Source organism: Ailuropoda melanoleuca, chromosome 11 (assembly GCF_002007445.2).
Source record: "Ailuropoda melanoleuca isolate Jingjing chromosome 11, ASM200744v2, whole genome shotgun sequence".
Lineage (NCBI taxonomy): Eukaryota > Metazoa > Chordata > Mammalia > Carnivora > Ursidae > Ailuropoda > Ailuropoda melanoleuca.
In genome coordinates, this window is record NC_048228.1 from 105,493,116 (window position 1) to 105,506,912 (window position 13,797).

Genomic DNA, 13,797 nt, shown 5'->3' on the forward strand with positions numbered 1-13,797 from the left:
TCATCATCATCACCATCATCACCATCATCATCACCATCATCATCATCATCACCATAATCACCATCGTCATCACCGTCATCACCATCATCATCATCATCACCATCATCATCATCATCACCATCATCATCACCATCATCATCATCATCACCATCATCACCATCATCACCATCATCATCACCATCATCACCATCATCATCATCATCATCACCGTCATCACCATCATCATCATCACCATCATCATCATCACCATCATCACCATCGTCATCACCACAACCAACCTCACCATCACCATCACTATTATCACTATCATTATCATCATCACCATAACCACCATTATCACCATCACCATCATTATCATCGTAATCATCACCATCATCATCACCATCATCACCATCACCACCCTCTTCATCATCACTCCCATCATCATCAGTCAATATTGCCATCACTGNGCCATCATCACCATCATCATCATCATCATCATCACCATCGTCATCACAACCAACCTCACCATCACCATCACTATTATCACTATCATTATCATCATCACCACGACCACCATTATCACCATCACCATCATTATCATCGTAATCAACACCATCATCATCACCATCACCATCATCACCATCACCACCCTCTTCATCATCACTCCCATCATCATCAGTCAATATTGCCATCACTGTCACCATCATTACCATAACCATTAGCAGTGACATCACCACCCCCATTGGTCCCTGTCATCTTCGGCAGCAACAACATCACAATTATTTACTGAATGCTTACCATGCCTCAGACACTGCCACCAGGCTTTCCATAAATTATCTCATTAAATCCTCACAACCCTTTCCCACTACTCCACGCTGCCAGTGCTGAAAAGGTGCACAAGACCTTATAGACTAAAACAGCGTTCACGTCATCACCGCTTTCTAAACTTAGATCTTAAATGTAAAGCAAACGAAAGGGTAAACGCCTGACTTTTAAACCTCATTTGACTTTGCATATCCTTCTAGCTACTGCCCTGTCTCCCTAACATCCACCCTTCACAGCCAGACATCTATAAAGAGTAGTCCTTATTCTCTGCCCGCTCACTCCTCCACCTGTGTAAATATTCAGCCTCTGCTAATTCAATCTCCATGCCTCTAGATTTAATGGAAACGTCCAGTCCTTGACTGCACTGGACCTCCCGGCGCGGTAAATCACTCCCTCCTCTTGGCTCCCATGACAGCATGGTTTTCTGGCTTTTATTCTACTTCTGTGGCCATTTTTCCTCAGTCTCCTTGTAGACTTTTCTGCCTCTACTTGGCCATTAAACGGTCAAATTCCTTGTGGTTTGGTCCTGGAACGTCCTTCATGCAGCTGTTCATTAAAACCTACCACTGCCTCTTAGCTGCAGAACGCTGACCTTGGCTGTTTCCCTGACCTCTCCACCAGGAAGACTCAAAAGCTCTTCAAGATTAACACGTCCCAAACCTCATGCAACGTCGTCCCCCCGCCCCTTGCAAATCTGGTCCCGGCTTCCTCCTCAGCTGTGAGGATACGACCTTAGTTCCACAGCTAGGATCCAAGGGGTCATTCTTGACACTTCCTTTCTCGCAGGCACCCCATGGCGGACCCATCGCCAAGTACTTCTCTTTCCATCCTACATACCCCAGAGCTGTCCACTGCCATCCACCTCCATGGCCACACTCCTCGTCCTCACCACCCTCTTCTGCCAGCTGAGCTCCTGCAATCACTCCCCCAGTCCAGCCACATCCGATCTAGGCCACTCTATTCTGGTATCTTTAAAACCCAAAGCGGACCACATCATTCCTTGCTTAAAATCCTTCAACGCCTGCTCAGTGCCCATTTGAAAAAGTCTAAAATTCTTGTCTCAGCCATCGAGGACCATCAGTACCACCCTCATCTTCCAGTCTTAACCTCACACGATCCCATCCCTGAGTCTCTGCACTCCTGCCTCATTCATGGGCCTTCATCAGTCTCTTAAACGCAAGCTGGGTTCTCCCATCACGGGGCTTCGCACATGCTGTTCCCTCTTCCTGGAGCTCTGCCCCCCTCCACCCTCTTCACCCAGGGAATTCACACTCATCCTTCAGGTCCCCGCATGAATGCTGCGTCTTCAGGGACGCCTTCCCTGAGCACTTTGACCCTCCATTCAAAGCACTGTGCACCCCTTCCATTGTGGCCCTAGTCACAGATCATAGACGTGTGTATAGTCGTATATGACCGTGACTCCGCACCAGACTGTAACCACTGGAGCACCAGCACTGTGTCCGCTTTGGTCATTGCCTCCTCCACACCTGGCACAGAGCCACCATCACTAAGTATCTGTTGGGTGTGACAACATGGGGTAGGGACTCAGAACCTCCCCGCCCCTCACGATGGTCCTCCTGGTGCTTTCACAGGTTCCTGGGGTTCCGTGAAACACAATATGAAATCCACCCTTTTCCAGATGGGGTGGACGAGGCCCCTCCCCTAAGAGTCTCAAGGCTGATGATGGGGAAAGAGCAAAGCAGGGACCCTGGAGAGCATGACTCCTCATCCAGGGCTCTGTCCTCTACTCCACACAGGTCACCTGTGCCTGCAACTTCTGTCTCCGTCTCTCAGAGCTGTGCGAGCTCCTGTCCCCAAGTACTTGCCCCGTGCTGTGCACTACACCCAGGAACCTCAGGAATGTCTTCCAGCGACGCTGTGCTGAGGGGAGGCTCAGGTGATAAAGCCCATCCTACAGATGAGGAAACTGAGGCACAGAGAGGCTAAGTACGGCCCGCAAGCTTACAGCTGCTGAGTGGCAGCGATCAGGACCAAACCCGGTCAGCTGGGATCCGAGTCCAAATCCATCCAGGCCCAGCATCAGGGCTCCTCCCACTTTCCCAACCAGCAGATAAAAGGCTGGCTTGTGAAGAAGGGACTGGGACTGTGGGGCCTCCTGAGCTGGGCCATCCCCTCCTGGCTCAGGGGGACGAGGCGGCTCTGACGCATGAGCTCCACGCACGGTGGCCAGCTCCGGCCCAGTGGACTTCCAAGGGGGTTCCTAGGAGGGAGACAGATGGGCAGGGTTTGGCCAGTTCAGAGATGAACTGCCTGGACGCAGAGAGCCTAACAGTTCAAAGAACACTGAAAATCAACTGTTGTTTTACTAACTTAAATCACTTATTAAAATGGAATCCAAGAGGGGCGCCTGGGTGGCTCAGTCGGTTAACTGTATGACTTCAGCTCAGGTCATGATTTCAGGGTCCTGGAATTGAGCCCCGTGTCAGGATTCACACTCAGCGGGGAGCCTGCTTCTCCCTCTTCCTCCTTCTGCCCCTCCTCCCTGCTCAGGCTCTCTTTCTCTCGCTCTCACTCTCTGTCAAATAAATATAAAATCTTTAAAAACAATAAAATAAAACAGAATCCAAGAAAGAAAAGCTACTTCAAAAAAACACAGGAAACTGCAAAATGCTGTCAAAGAAGAATCCAGCATCCCCAGAAGCTTCCGTAGTAGATGGCACTGTTTGTGCGCAATGCCTCCTCCCCGCCCCACCTTCGCCATGGTTCATGGCGGGCAGAGTGCAACCCCAGGGACTTTAGGCTCAGCCATGTGACTTGCTTTGGCCAACAGACCTTCAGTGTGTAGGTGAAGACATGAGTGGTAAGAGGGGTGGCAAGTTTCTACCACACCCTTCTTGCACGTCTGCCATCTGCCAGGAGAAGGGCATAGTTGAGCTGGTCGTGGGTTCCACGGTGGGAGCTCCGTGGTGCCGGTCCGAACCCAATCCACATCCTGAAGCAGACTCACTCTGTCCTGCTCCTAGTCCCTCAGATCCTTGACCATGAAAAACAAGTGACGCTTGAAGTTTGGGGGCTGCTCGTTATGCAATGTTACCCCAGCACTATGGCATCAACACTGACTAGTACAACCCCTTCCCCAGTGCGTCCCCTGCAGCAACTCGTTTCAGCCTCTACGTCCCCGTCTTTCCTCAGGACACCTGTATCCCTGGTCCCAAAACTTTAGCCATGTTCAGGAATTTTTTGCTTTATCTCCCTACAATCTGTACATTCTTTCCTTACTACTTTTCTTCAAATCAGCTCACGGTTTCTAAAAATTTAAATGTTAATTTCAATCTCACCTTATGCAATAATACCCATCATGTGCCAATTCTTTATCTTCAAATGCATTAAAATCATTTAAACTTTTAAATGTCTGTATTGCCTATAAAATTCTCTGTGTACCACCAGCGGCCCAGCCTTTATGGTAGGCTGTAGGGTGAGGATTACATTAACTGGTCCCCTGAGCAAAGTGCCTGGTGTAGACTGAGACCATGGTGTTTCTGCTGCTGCCAGTGATGTCGAAACGAAGTCACTGCCCATGTGCCCAAGGCAGGGGTGCAACTCACTGATCATCGTGGTCCCGCCTGCCAGAGCTGCCCTGGTCCCTTGGAAGAAGTCATCGGCAGCGGTCATCCCCTGGGACGGTTTCTGCAAGTACGTGTTGACATCGATCCCTCCGGGAATCACCATCCGCCCATTGGCCTCGATGGTCTTCACTCCACCAGGAACTATTAAGTTCTCTCCTATTTGTCTGGAAACAAACAACAGAAATGGCCTTTGGTTCTGAAAAGAAAAACAAGATGGCAGCCAGCCATGCGGCTTCAGTTCCATTAGGTAAACATTTCTGAGCCAGGTCCTAAACAGGGCACTAGGTAGACAGAGAATACTCAGGCAGGGCTCCTGCCCTCGAGGGGCCCACAGCCTAATGAGAAGGAGAGGCATGCAGGCACGTGGCTACAATGCAGTACAGCAGAGGGGTGGGGCGTGTAAGGTGGGCAGCTTCACCAGCCCTGAAATCTGGGAAGGCTTCCAGGGGGAGGTGGTGGCAAAGGGTTCTCAGAATAGCCTGTCACTCCAGAGTTCTTCATACACTTCTGTCAACCACTTCAGGGATCTAGAGGACAGTGACTGCAGGAGACAGAGTGTAAAGTCCCCTTGGCTCTGCACACTGTGAGAGGTAGTGCCATGGGCTGAAGGGGGACTCTCCCAAAAGCTGTATGTTGATGCCCTAACCCCAAGGGCTGCAGAATGTGACTGCATTTGAGGACTGGGCCTTTACAGAGACAATTACGGTAAAATGAGGCTGTTAGGGTGGGCCCTAATCCAATAGGATTGGTGTCTTTGTTAGAAGAGGAGATCAGGACACAGACCCGTACAGGGGGCTGAACAGGGGAGGACATGGGGAGAAGACGGCCGTCTACACGCCAAGGACAGAGGCCTCAAAGAAACTAACCCTGCCGACATACTGATCTCAGACTTCCAGCCTCCAGACCCATGGGAGAATCAATGTCTGTTGTTTAAGCTGCCCGGTGTGCGTGGGGCTTTGTTACGCCAGCCGTGGCAAGCCAGTACAGACAGGCAACCAGGATTCTCGCTTTAGCTCTCCTGAGCACTGACCTCAGGAAAGCTGCTTAACTGCCCAGCGTGCACAAGAAAAAGCCACTAACATCGTAACACCTGCCTGGAGGGAATCACACTGGAGAGAGCAGAGTTTTTCTGAACACACTGACCATCGCTTCTGTTCCCCAGTGCACTAGGGGCCTGCGAACTTCTGCCAGAAGGGGAAAAATCCCAAAGGGAGGAAGAAGGGAGAAGACCCTAAGAAATTGGAAGTCTTGCACCGTGTGGTGGCGGCTGTGTTTCATCTGTTGGAACCAGAGTCGGGAGACACGTGGGGAGCGGAGGGGAGGCTCTGCCAGAACCAGGACAGAGATGACAGCCTCCAAGATCAATGCCTGGCAAAGACCGCTAGATCTGAACTGAGCAATTTTTACTAAAAAAAAAAAAAAAAAAATACAGCTGCTCTGAACTCTTCAGATCAGGCAACAATATTCTAAGTCACATGAAAACACCCGTAATGAAGACCCAGGGAAGTGCTGCTTCGGGGACCACGGCAGGCCCCAAACAGAATCCACACCCAAGCGGCTAAAGCAGAAGCTCCCGGCTCCTCTGGACCCCTGGGCAGGGCTGGTCCAGGCAAGTGGGGCGGGGGGGACAGGGGACTTCACTTGGGGCTCTCCCGCAGAAGTGAGGCATCGCACACTGTCCTGAAACCGGAAATAAGTCTAGCAAATCACGGTGCCTGAAACCACTACCGCGACCGCAACCGCTCCCACAGCCACAGGCTGCTGCTTCTAACGCCAGTGTCCTTCCCTCTGTCACTTCCACCTCGATTTGCAGACTCCTGCCTTGCCCGATCCCCCCACTGTCCAGCGCCAAACACATGGAGATGTGTCAGGAGCTGAAGAGCGGGGGATCCAGGAGCAAGCGCCCCCAAACCTCACAGCAGGAGCAGGTGACCCCTGACCACCGGCTCTTCTAAGCACTTCACAGACCATCTCGTTTCATGCTTCAACTGGCTTTTCAGGAAGACGGGATTATGTCCAAATGTTTAATGCTGGTGAAGGCTTGGGCGTGACCCGGAGCAGGCATGGGCAGTGCAGCCCCACCTGGGGGTATCTGGAGTCTGACCGGGTGTGTGACATGGTCACCATGCTGCCGTGCCCACAACTACTACCGTTCGGGGCCCATTTCAAAGGCATGACAGTCGCCTCTCTTTACAGGAAGTATTCCCATTCTGCAAAAGAGGAACACGGAATTCAGAGAGGTATGGTGACTTGTCCAAGGTTGCACAGCAAGTCAGTCGTGGGTCTGGATGTAAGCCAGGTCTCCCCAAGTCTAATATAATATCTAGGTTCTACCCCCCAGCCTTAACTGCCTTCCTGCTTCCCTCACACAGAAAGAGCAGATTCTCCCCAAACTGGGGCCAACCCAGAAGGAACCCCCAGTGCATTAGAGGAGGAACCCAACTAGTTCTCAATGGTGGTGTGTGTGGAACGGGAGGCTCGTGAATCAGCCAGACGCCTCCCTGCCTGCACCCCCAGCACCACCCGGGCCCACGCACAAGTGTTGGTGGCCAGCGTCTGAGTCACCAGCGCTTGCAAACTGGATGGAACCTTCCAGGAATCCTAACAGATTCGGCACAAACGCAGCTGACGAGCTTTTAAGAAAACTTGGCGAATGGCCACAAAAGAGAAGAATTCTTGGGGTTCGATCAGAGTGAAGGAGCATAACTGAGCCTCCTCACGCCAGGCGGTCCCCTGGGTCTCGGCCTCCACACCGACTCCCCGGCCAGCAGGGATCCGTGCTCCGAACGACCATCTGAAGACTCGCTCTGCTTCGTGGGGTGGGGGGAGGAGCAACAGTCAAATAAAGAGGGGTTTCTGACTAAGAGGAGTTGACAAGTAATGAACTTGTGGACCACAGAACACGGTCCACCGAAGTCCCTAAGACTCCAGGTGTTCACTCATACAGTAAGCGCTTCATAAATGCAGCTTGACCAGTGAGCACTTGTTTCATGTATACACATCCTGGACTGCAAGGCTTGGGGAGCTAACCTCAATCCCACGTGACTGGTGGGGAGGTGGTCCCGCAAAAGCGTTGGCATCCTTTAACCCCCATGCCCCAGAACCCCGAGGCCCCACAAACCAGAGGTCACCCGGAGTGGCTGTCTCCTTATCTAAGCAGAGGATTGCCTAGAAACCTCACTCCCCCCTCCACCTCTGCCTCTCTCCTCTGGTTCCAGGCTGTGCTGCGGCCAAGACCAAGGTCCCGCCACCGGACAGGTCAGGGCGTCTCTGCTACACTTCCTGTCAGCACTCCCGGTCCCTCTCCGTAGCCGGCACGGTGCCAGGCCCTGGGGCAGGGCAGGGGGGAGGCCTTAAGGCAAGGGCCCTAGTCAGGGCAAGTGCGGCATGAGGAGTGTGGGGACGGGCACACAGGCTGGCCAGCAGAGATGTGCTGCCAGCAAGGGGGTCAGGGAAGGCTTCCTGGAGGAGGAACCATACAAGCTGGACCCACAGGACAAACAGGGGTTGGGGGACGGGGAAGGGCAGGGGTTGAAATGAGAATGGGGGGTAAGAGGATTTAAGGGTGCAAGGTTCCAGGCGAGAGCTGCTGGGCTAGCTCTGCGGGTACCACGTTTTCAGTGTGACTGGGAAGAAGTGAGAGGAAGGAATCCACTGGACGAAGGGAGGCTGGGGCAGGGCTTGAAATGGTCGGAGTCTGGGACTGGAAAGAGGGAGGCAGAGAAGGGGTCCACGCTCTCCTGAGCTCTTCACTGGACACGTCGTGGGCATGGTCTCCCAGGGCTCACAGCCATCCGCAGTTCCCTCTTATCCCCTCCCCCTCTCCCCCCTCCTCCTTCCTCCCCTCAACCCTTCCCCCTCCTCCACCGTCTCTCCTCCCCCTCCTCATCAAAGCCTACATGGGCACCAGATGGTCCTGTTAATAGAACCCATTCCTGTTTGACCTTCACCTCGCTCACATTCCCCTCTGCCTTTCCTTCCTGTGCCAGCAGCCCAGGCTGGATACTGAGACAGTCTCCGGCTCCTACTCTTCCAGACTCCAGGGGAAGATGACGAGCAGCCAGTGAATCCACAGCACTCATGATGTGAAAGAGAGCTGAACCTCTCCATCACTAGCCGGGAAAGTGTGGAGGCCACATCCAAACCACTGTCTGGTGTTGTGGACTGAGCTGTGATCCCCCAAACTTATATGTTGAAGCCCTGACCCCCAACATCTCAGAATGTGACTGTATTTGGAGATGGGACTTTTTTTTCCTTTTCTTTTCTTTTTTTTTTTATTTTATTTATTTATTTGACAGAGATAGAGACAGCCAGTGAGAGAGGGAACACAAAGGGGGAGTGGGAGAGGAAGAAGCAGGCTCATAGCAGAGGAGCCTGACGTGGGGCTCAATCCCACAACGCCAGGATCACGCCCTGAGCCGTAAGGCAGACGCTTAACCACTGTGCCACCCAGGTGCCCCTGGAGATGGGACTTTTAAAGAGGTGACTAAATGAAAAATGAGGCCATTCAGGTGGGGCCCTGATCCAACAGGACTGGTGTCCTGTGCGCATGTGCACAGAGGGACGGCCACGGGAGCACACAGAGAGAGGACGCCGTCTGTCAGCAAGCCAAGGAGAGAGATCTCAGAAGGAACCATCCCTGCCAGCACCCTGATCCAGGACCTGCAGCCTCCAGCCTGGGAGAAGTAAGCTTCTATTGTTTCAGCTGCCCAGCCGGGGTGTTTTATTACAGTGACCGAGCAGGTGGAACGCACCTGGATGTCACAGCTAGAGAGGAAACCAAAAGGGACAAAGTGCAGAAACCCTCCCTGGCCCAGTGCATGCTGCAGCCCTGTCCTAACATTCTTCCTTTCTCTCCTGGCTCCCTCCACCCACTCGAGAAACGGGGCGGGGGGGGAAGGGGGGTGGTAGAAGAAAGAGCTGTGAATTTGGTCCTACGTATGAGGTGGGCATCTGAGCCTTGACCCCAGCTGACAACGTGGGGCAGCTGTTAGACCTCCCCAGCCTGCCGTCCACACGTCACACCTCCCTGTGCATCTAATGGTCTGCATGAGGCTGGCACAGTGGGGGCACTCCAGAACCGCTAGTCCCCTCCCCACCTGTAGTTTGGACTCCCCGCGTCTCTGCATCCCTGATCCTGACAACACTGTCATTCTGGGACAGAACCCTAAAGGACCCGGCAGCCTAGGGAGACTGGCTTTTTTTTTTTTTCAAGATTGACTTATTTATTTGAGAGAGAGAGACAGAGAGAGTGAGCAGAAGGAGACAGAGACAAGCAGACTCCTGCTGAGCGGGGGAGCCTGACACGGGGCTCGATCTCACACCCCTGAGATCATGACCTGAGCCAAAATCAAGAGTTGGCCACTCAACTGACTGAGCCACCTTGGCGCCCTGAGATTGGCTTCTTAAAAGGCGTGTTTTGGGGATGCCTGGCTGGCTTAGTCAGCGGAGCAGGCAGCTCCTGATCTCAAGCTTGTAAGTTTAAGCCCCACACTGGTCACCATACAGTACATCCCTAGTTTTTGATGTAAAGTTCCATGATTCATTACTTGCGTATAACACCCAGTGCACCATGCAATATGTGCTGTATGGTGACTAACATAATATAATAAAAAAATGTTATTAAAAAAAATTAAATAAATAAATAAACCCCACACCGGGTATAGAGATTACTAAAAAAATAAAGTCTTTTAAAAAAGGAAAAAGGTGTGTTTTGGTCAACCCACTTTATAAGTCCGTCTTCCAGATAGACGTCGGCATAGAAGGATTGGTCATCATTGATGATCCGTCCACCTTTGATGAGGAGTCGGTCACTCTGAAAAGCCAAGCAAAGCATGAAGTGTCACTGGGGAAAAGCTGAGAATTTCTTTTTAACTTTTAATGTAAAATTATCCAAATATTTTCAGAAGTAAAGAAATGGCATAAAAAAGCCCCCTCACGTCCATGATCCGACCCAAAAGCTCCAACACTCGGCCATTCACATTTCACCTATTCCCCCACCCCCACAGATGTTTTGTTTTTGCTCAGATATTGTAAAATAAATCCCAAACACCGTACCCCGCCACCTGGAAATACCTCAGGATGTATCTCCAACCGTTAAAGAGTTTTTAAATAAACGGAACCGCAACCCATCGTCTCGACAGACCCAGTTAACAGTGATTCCTTCATATGAGTTAGTAGCCCGGGCTCAATTTTACTCGGGTTTACAGTGGGCAGTTCGAGGGGGGCTCCGTTCGCAGCCCCCACTCTGCATCTGGCTCTCTGCTGTCTTCCGACGTCTACACCAGCCCTCCTCCCCCTAAGACACCCTTCATTTGTTGAAGAAACTAGGTCATTCATAGAACAGGAGTCTATTAGGGCATTATTACTGAATATAATAAAACTCAATTTAGAGACCTTTTCAAAGCTAGCAGAGTGACTATAAAATAAACACAACTCCCCCAGAACAACCTCCAGCCAAACGTCTGAGGTTTCTCTCCACCGTTCTCCTCCGTTCCCCATGGTTGCGATCACAGTGCGCACATCTATCCACCCCTCCGTGCCCCCATTACGGGCTGGCTCGCTGCCTCGGCTCCCAGACCTCAGGAGCCAGGAGAGAGCAGGGACTGAGCGGGATGTGCTCTCCTGGAGCGGATGGAGGGAGAGGCAGAGGGGGGGTGCCCGCCCTGGGAGCAAAGTGAAGGAGCTGCCACCTTACCGGGGGCCAGGCAAGGCCCGCTCATACCTAGAAAAGAAGTCAAGATGAGTTGTTCCAAACAAGCAGTGGGGAAGAAGGCCAGGGCGGGCGAACGTTCAGGGAGTGTCTGGACAGAGAACTGGCCCAGAGGCAGAAAAAACACAGCAAATTCTAGAGCCAAAAAGAACACAACTGTGTCCTGTTTGCATTGTATCCTAAGAGTGTCCCCAGGTTACTACATGTTTTTCATAACAGTAAGTGACTACAAGATACTCCATCTTATGGATACACAATAAATTGTCTAATGACCCCCCTACTGTTGGACGCTTACGTTCTTTTCCATTTCACAATGCTACGTATTGTGCAATGACCATTTCTGCACACGAAGCTTTTCGCTCAGCTTGAATTGTTAGGACCGCTTCTCGAAGTGTAACAACTGGGTCAAACAGTATAAACCTCGTTTATGGCCCTTGATATGACCAGATAGCTTCCCAAAAGTATTGCCCCAATTTGCCATGCATAAAATCACCAAGCACCCTCAGCTGTCATTAATATTTGTTAATTTGCATTTCTCAGAGGCTGAGAATTGTTTTGCCCTGTGCTTATTTATACGTGTACTATCTCCTGGCTGGAGATGCAGTGATGAATAAAAAACACAGCCTCTGTCCTTAAGCCCCAGCCATGGGGTAGGGAGAGAGACAGTAAACAGACAATAGTAATTCTAGGATAGACACGTCCAAGGGAGTGTCTTCCATGGGTCTCCCTGAAAGCAGAGCCTGAGACAAGGATTGGAGGCAGACAGTGTCTATGCGAGGTGACTGCACACACTGGAGTGGGGAAGCAGGGAGAGGCAGGCAGGCATGCAAATCCCATACAAAGTGCTCACTGATCCGGCTAACACTGGCGTTCACTGGGGCTTGATCCCACCAGGACCCTCTGAGGAACTGTACGGAATACAGCTCAGAGCGATCTCAATGGTCCCATGGCATTGGCCAGGACAAGGAAGGCAGAGGGTCCCGCACAAGCCCGGAGAAGAAGGGTTAACCCAAGCTGAAGAACCAGGGAAGGCTCGCTGAGCAGAAACAGGGCACACAACCTGCCGCTCAGGACCCCCTGCTGCCATCGTGCGTCAGCCCCGTATCTCCTTCAGAGTGAAAGCCAAGGTTGGTGAGACCCGATGTAATCTGGAATCCCACTACCCAGGCAACGTTCACTCTCACTTGCTTCAGGTGTGTGTCCAGCATCACTTACCTGAGACCCCCGCCCCACTGGCTGCCCTGTCGGGAACACCAGACCCCAGTGCCCTGCCCGCAAACCCCACACCTCTGCCCACTTGTCTCATAGTACTGACTACAGTACATTCCCCACACTACATAGTCACAGGTTTGTCTAAAATGCCACTTGCCCACTGACATCAGAGCTGTGGTGCTCCCCCACTGGCTGTGTCAGACACAACTCATGGGGGACTCCTGCACACACGTTCGTGTGGATAATGGTGCCAACTGCAATGGTGCCCTGCAGCTGTCCTCACAAACCGTTAGCTTCATGGGGGTAAAGGCTGTATCTGTTTTCCCTCTGCATCTCTGATACTCGGCCACAGCCTGGCTGGTTGGCTGTCTGGCTGGACAGGTGGACAGACAGACGGACAGATGGATGGATGGACGGATAGACAGATGGATGCATGCATGGATGGGTGGATGGGTGGACAGATGGATGGATCCCTGAACTGATTCTTGAAGGATGAAGAGGTTAAGATGGAGAGCAAAGGTATCAGAGCCATGAGACAAGGAACTATGGGCCACGAGGCAAGGAAGACAAGTGAGAGCCAGCACATCCTGCTCCCCAGCAGGAGGGTCTCTGGCTTCAAGCTCAACCACTCCCAGGCCCTACAACCTGCCTCTTACCCCTGTGACAGAAGCCAGCCACAACTGGCACATTCCCAGGGAAGATACTCCAGGACCAAGAGAAAGAGGAGGTGCAGGCTTTACACTCCAGAAGCAGAGACAAGCTGGTGTGCAGGTTTTCCCGGGCACCAGAACGCAGGGAAGTGTGAGTCAGCAGCAGCAGCTGGTGCATGGCTTCCAGAACACGGCCCCCCGCAGGCAGCCGTCTGCCCTGTCACATTTAATAGAGGGCTTTACAGGCTCAGCCTGAAAGGTGGTATTTAAAGCACTGTGGTATTTAAAGCCTGCTCTTCCTAGAATCAGGCGGGGCAGCTTGTGTTCAAACCCATCCCCTCCCCAGCTACCAGCGGACGGTGTGTAGCTACTGCAAGCGTCCCTGCCCGTGTTCTCAGGGGCAAGAGTCCTTCTAAACCAGCAAGTCCATAATGAGGCAAGAGCTGCTGTGACTGCTTCCTTTTCTTCCTTAACATTAGCCTTTGCCTTTTAATTGGCATTTTCAGAATCAGGTTCTTTGGAACTCTAGCTCAGAGGGGTTTAAGTAGATGCTAGTCCCAAAGGGGATTCCCAGGTGTGGTGAGTTTAGAAAATTCTGGGTTAAGCGGAAACCCAGATTATCTGTACAACAGGAATTCGCAGGTCCTTTATTTGTTGACGTGTCATGTGAATATGTAAGAGGGGAACTGAATTTACATCTTTTCCAAACATAGATCCTTTTGTGGTATGGAAAATCTGACAAGGATGATTTCTCCACTTAGGAATTGTGTTTTATGAGAGTTAGGCTCGTTAGGTCTGATCTGACCACAGATAGAAATGGGGCTTCGAG

At 51.8% G+C, this 13,797-nt stretch overlaps 1 protein-coding gene across 3 annotated transcripts in view; it reads right to left on the reverse strand.

Annotated features, from left to right (window-relative positions):
* CRMP1 (collapsin response mediator protein 1) overlaps positions 1-13,797 on the reverse strand; it is a 74,723-nt gene that overhangs the window by 39,976 nt on the left and 20,950 nt on the right. For all 3 annotated transcript variants that reach the window (XM_034672142.1, XM_034672145.1, XM_034672144.1), the window contains exons 2-3: positions 10,121-10,209; positions 4,374-4,558 (exon numbers count right to left, since the gene is read on the reverse strand). In XM_034672142.1, the coding sequence (XP_034528033.1) occupies positions 4,374-4,558; positions 10,121-10,209 (274 nt within the window). The remainder of the gene's footprint in view (positions 1-4,373; positions 4,559-10,120; positions 10,210-13,797) is intronic.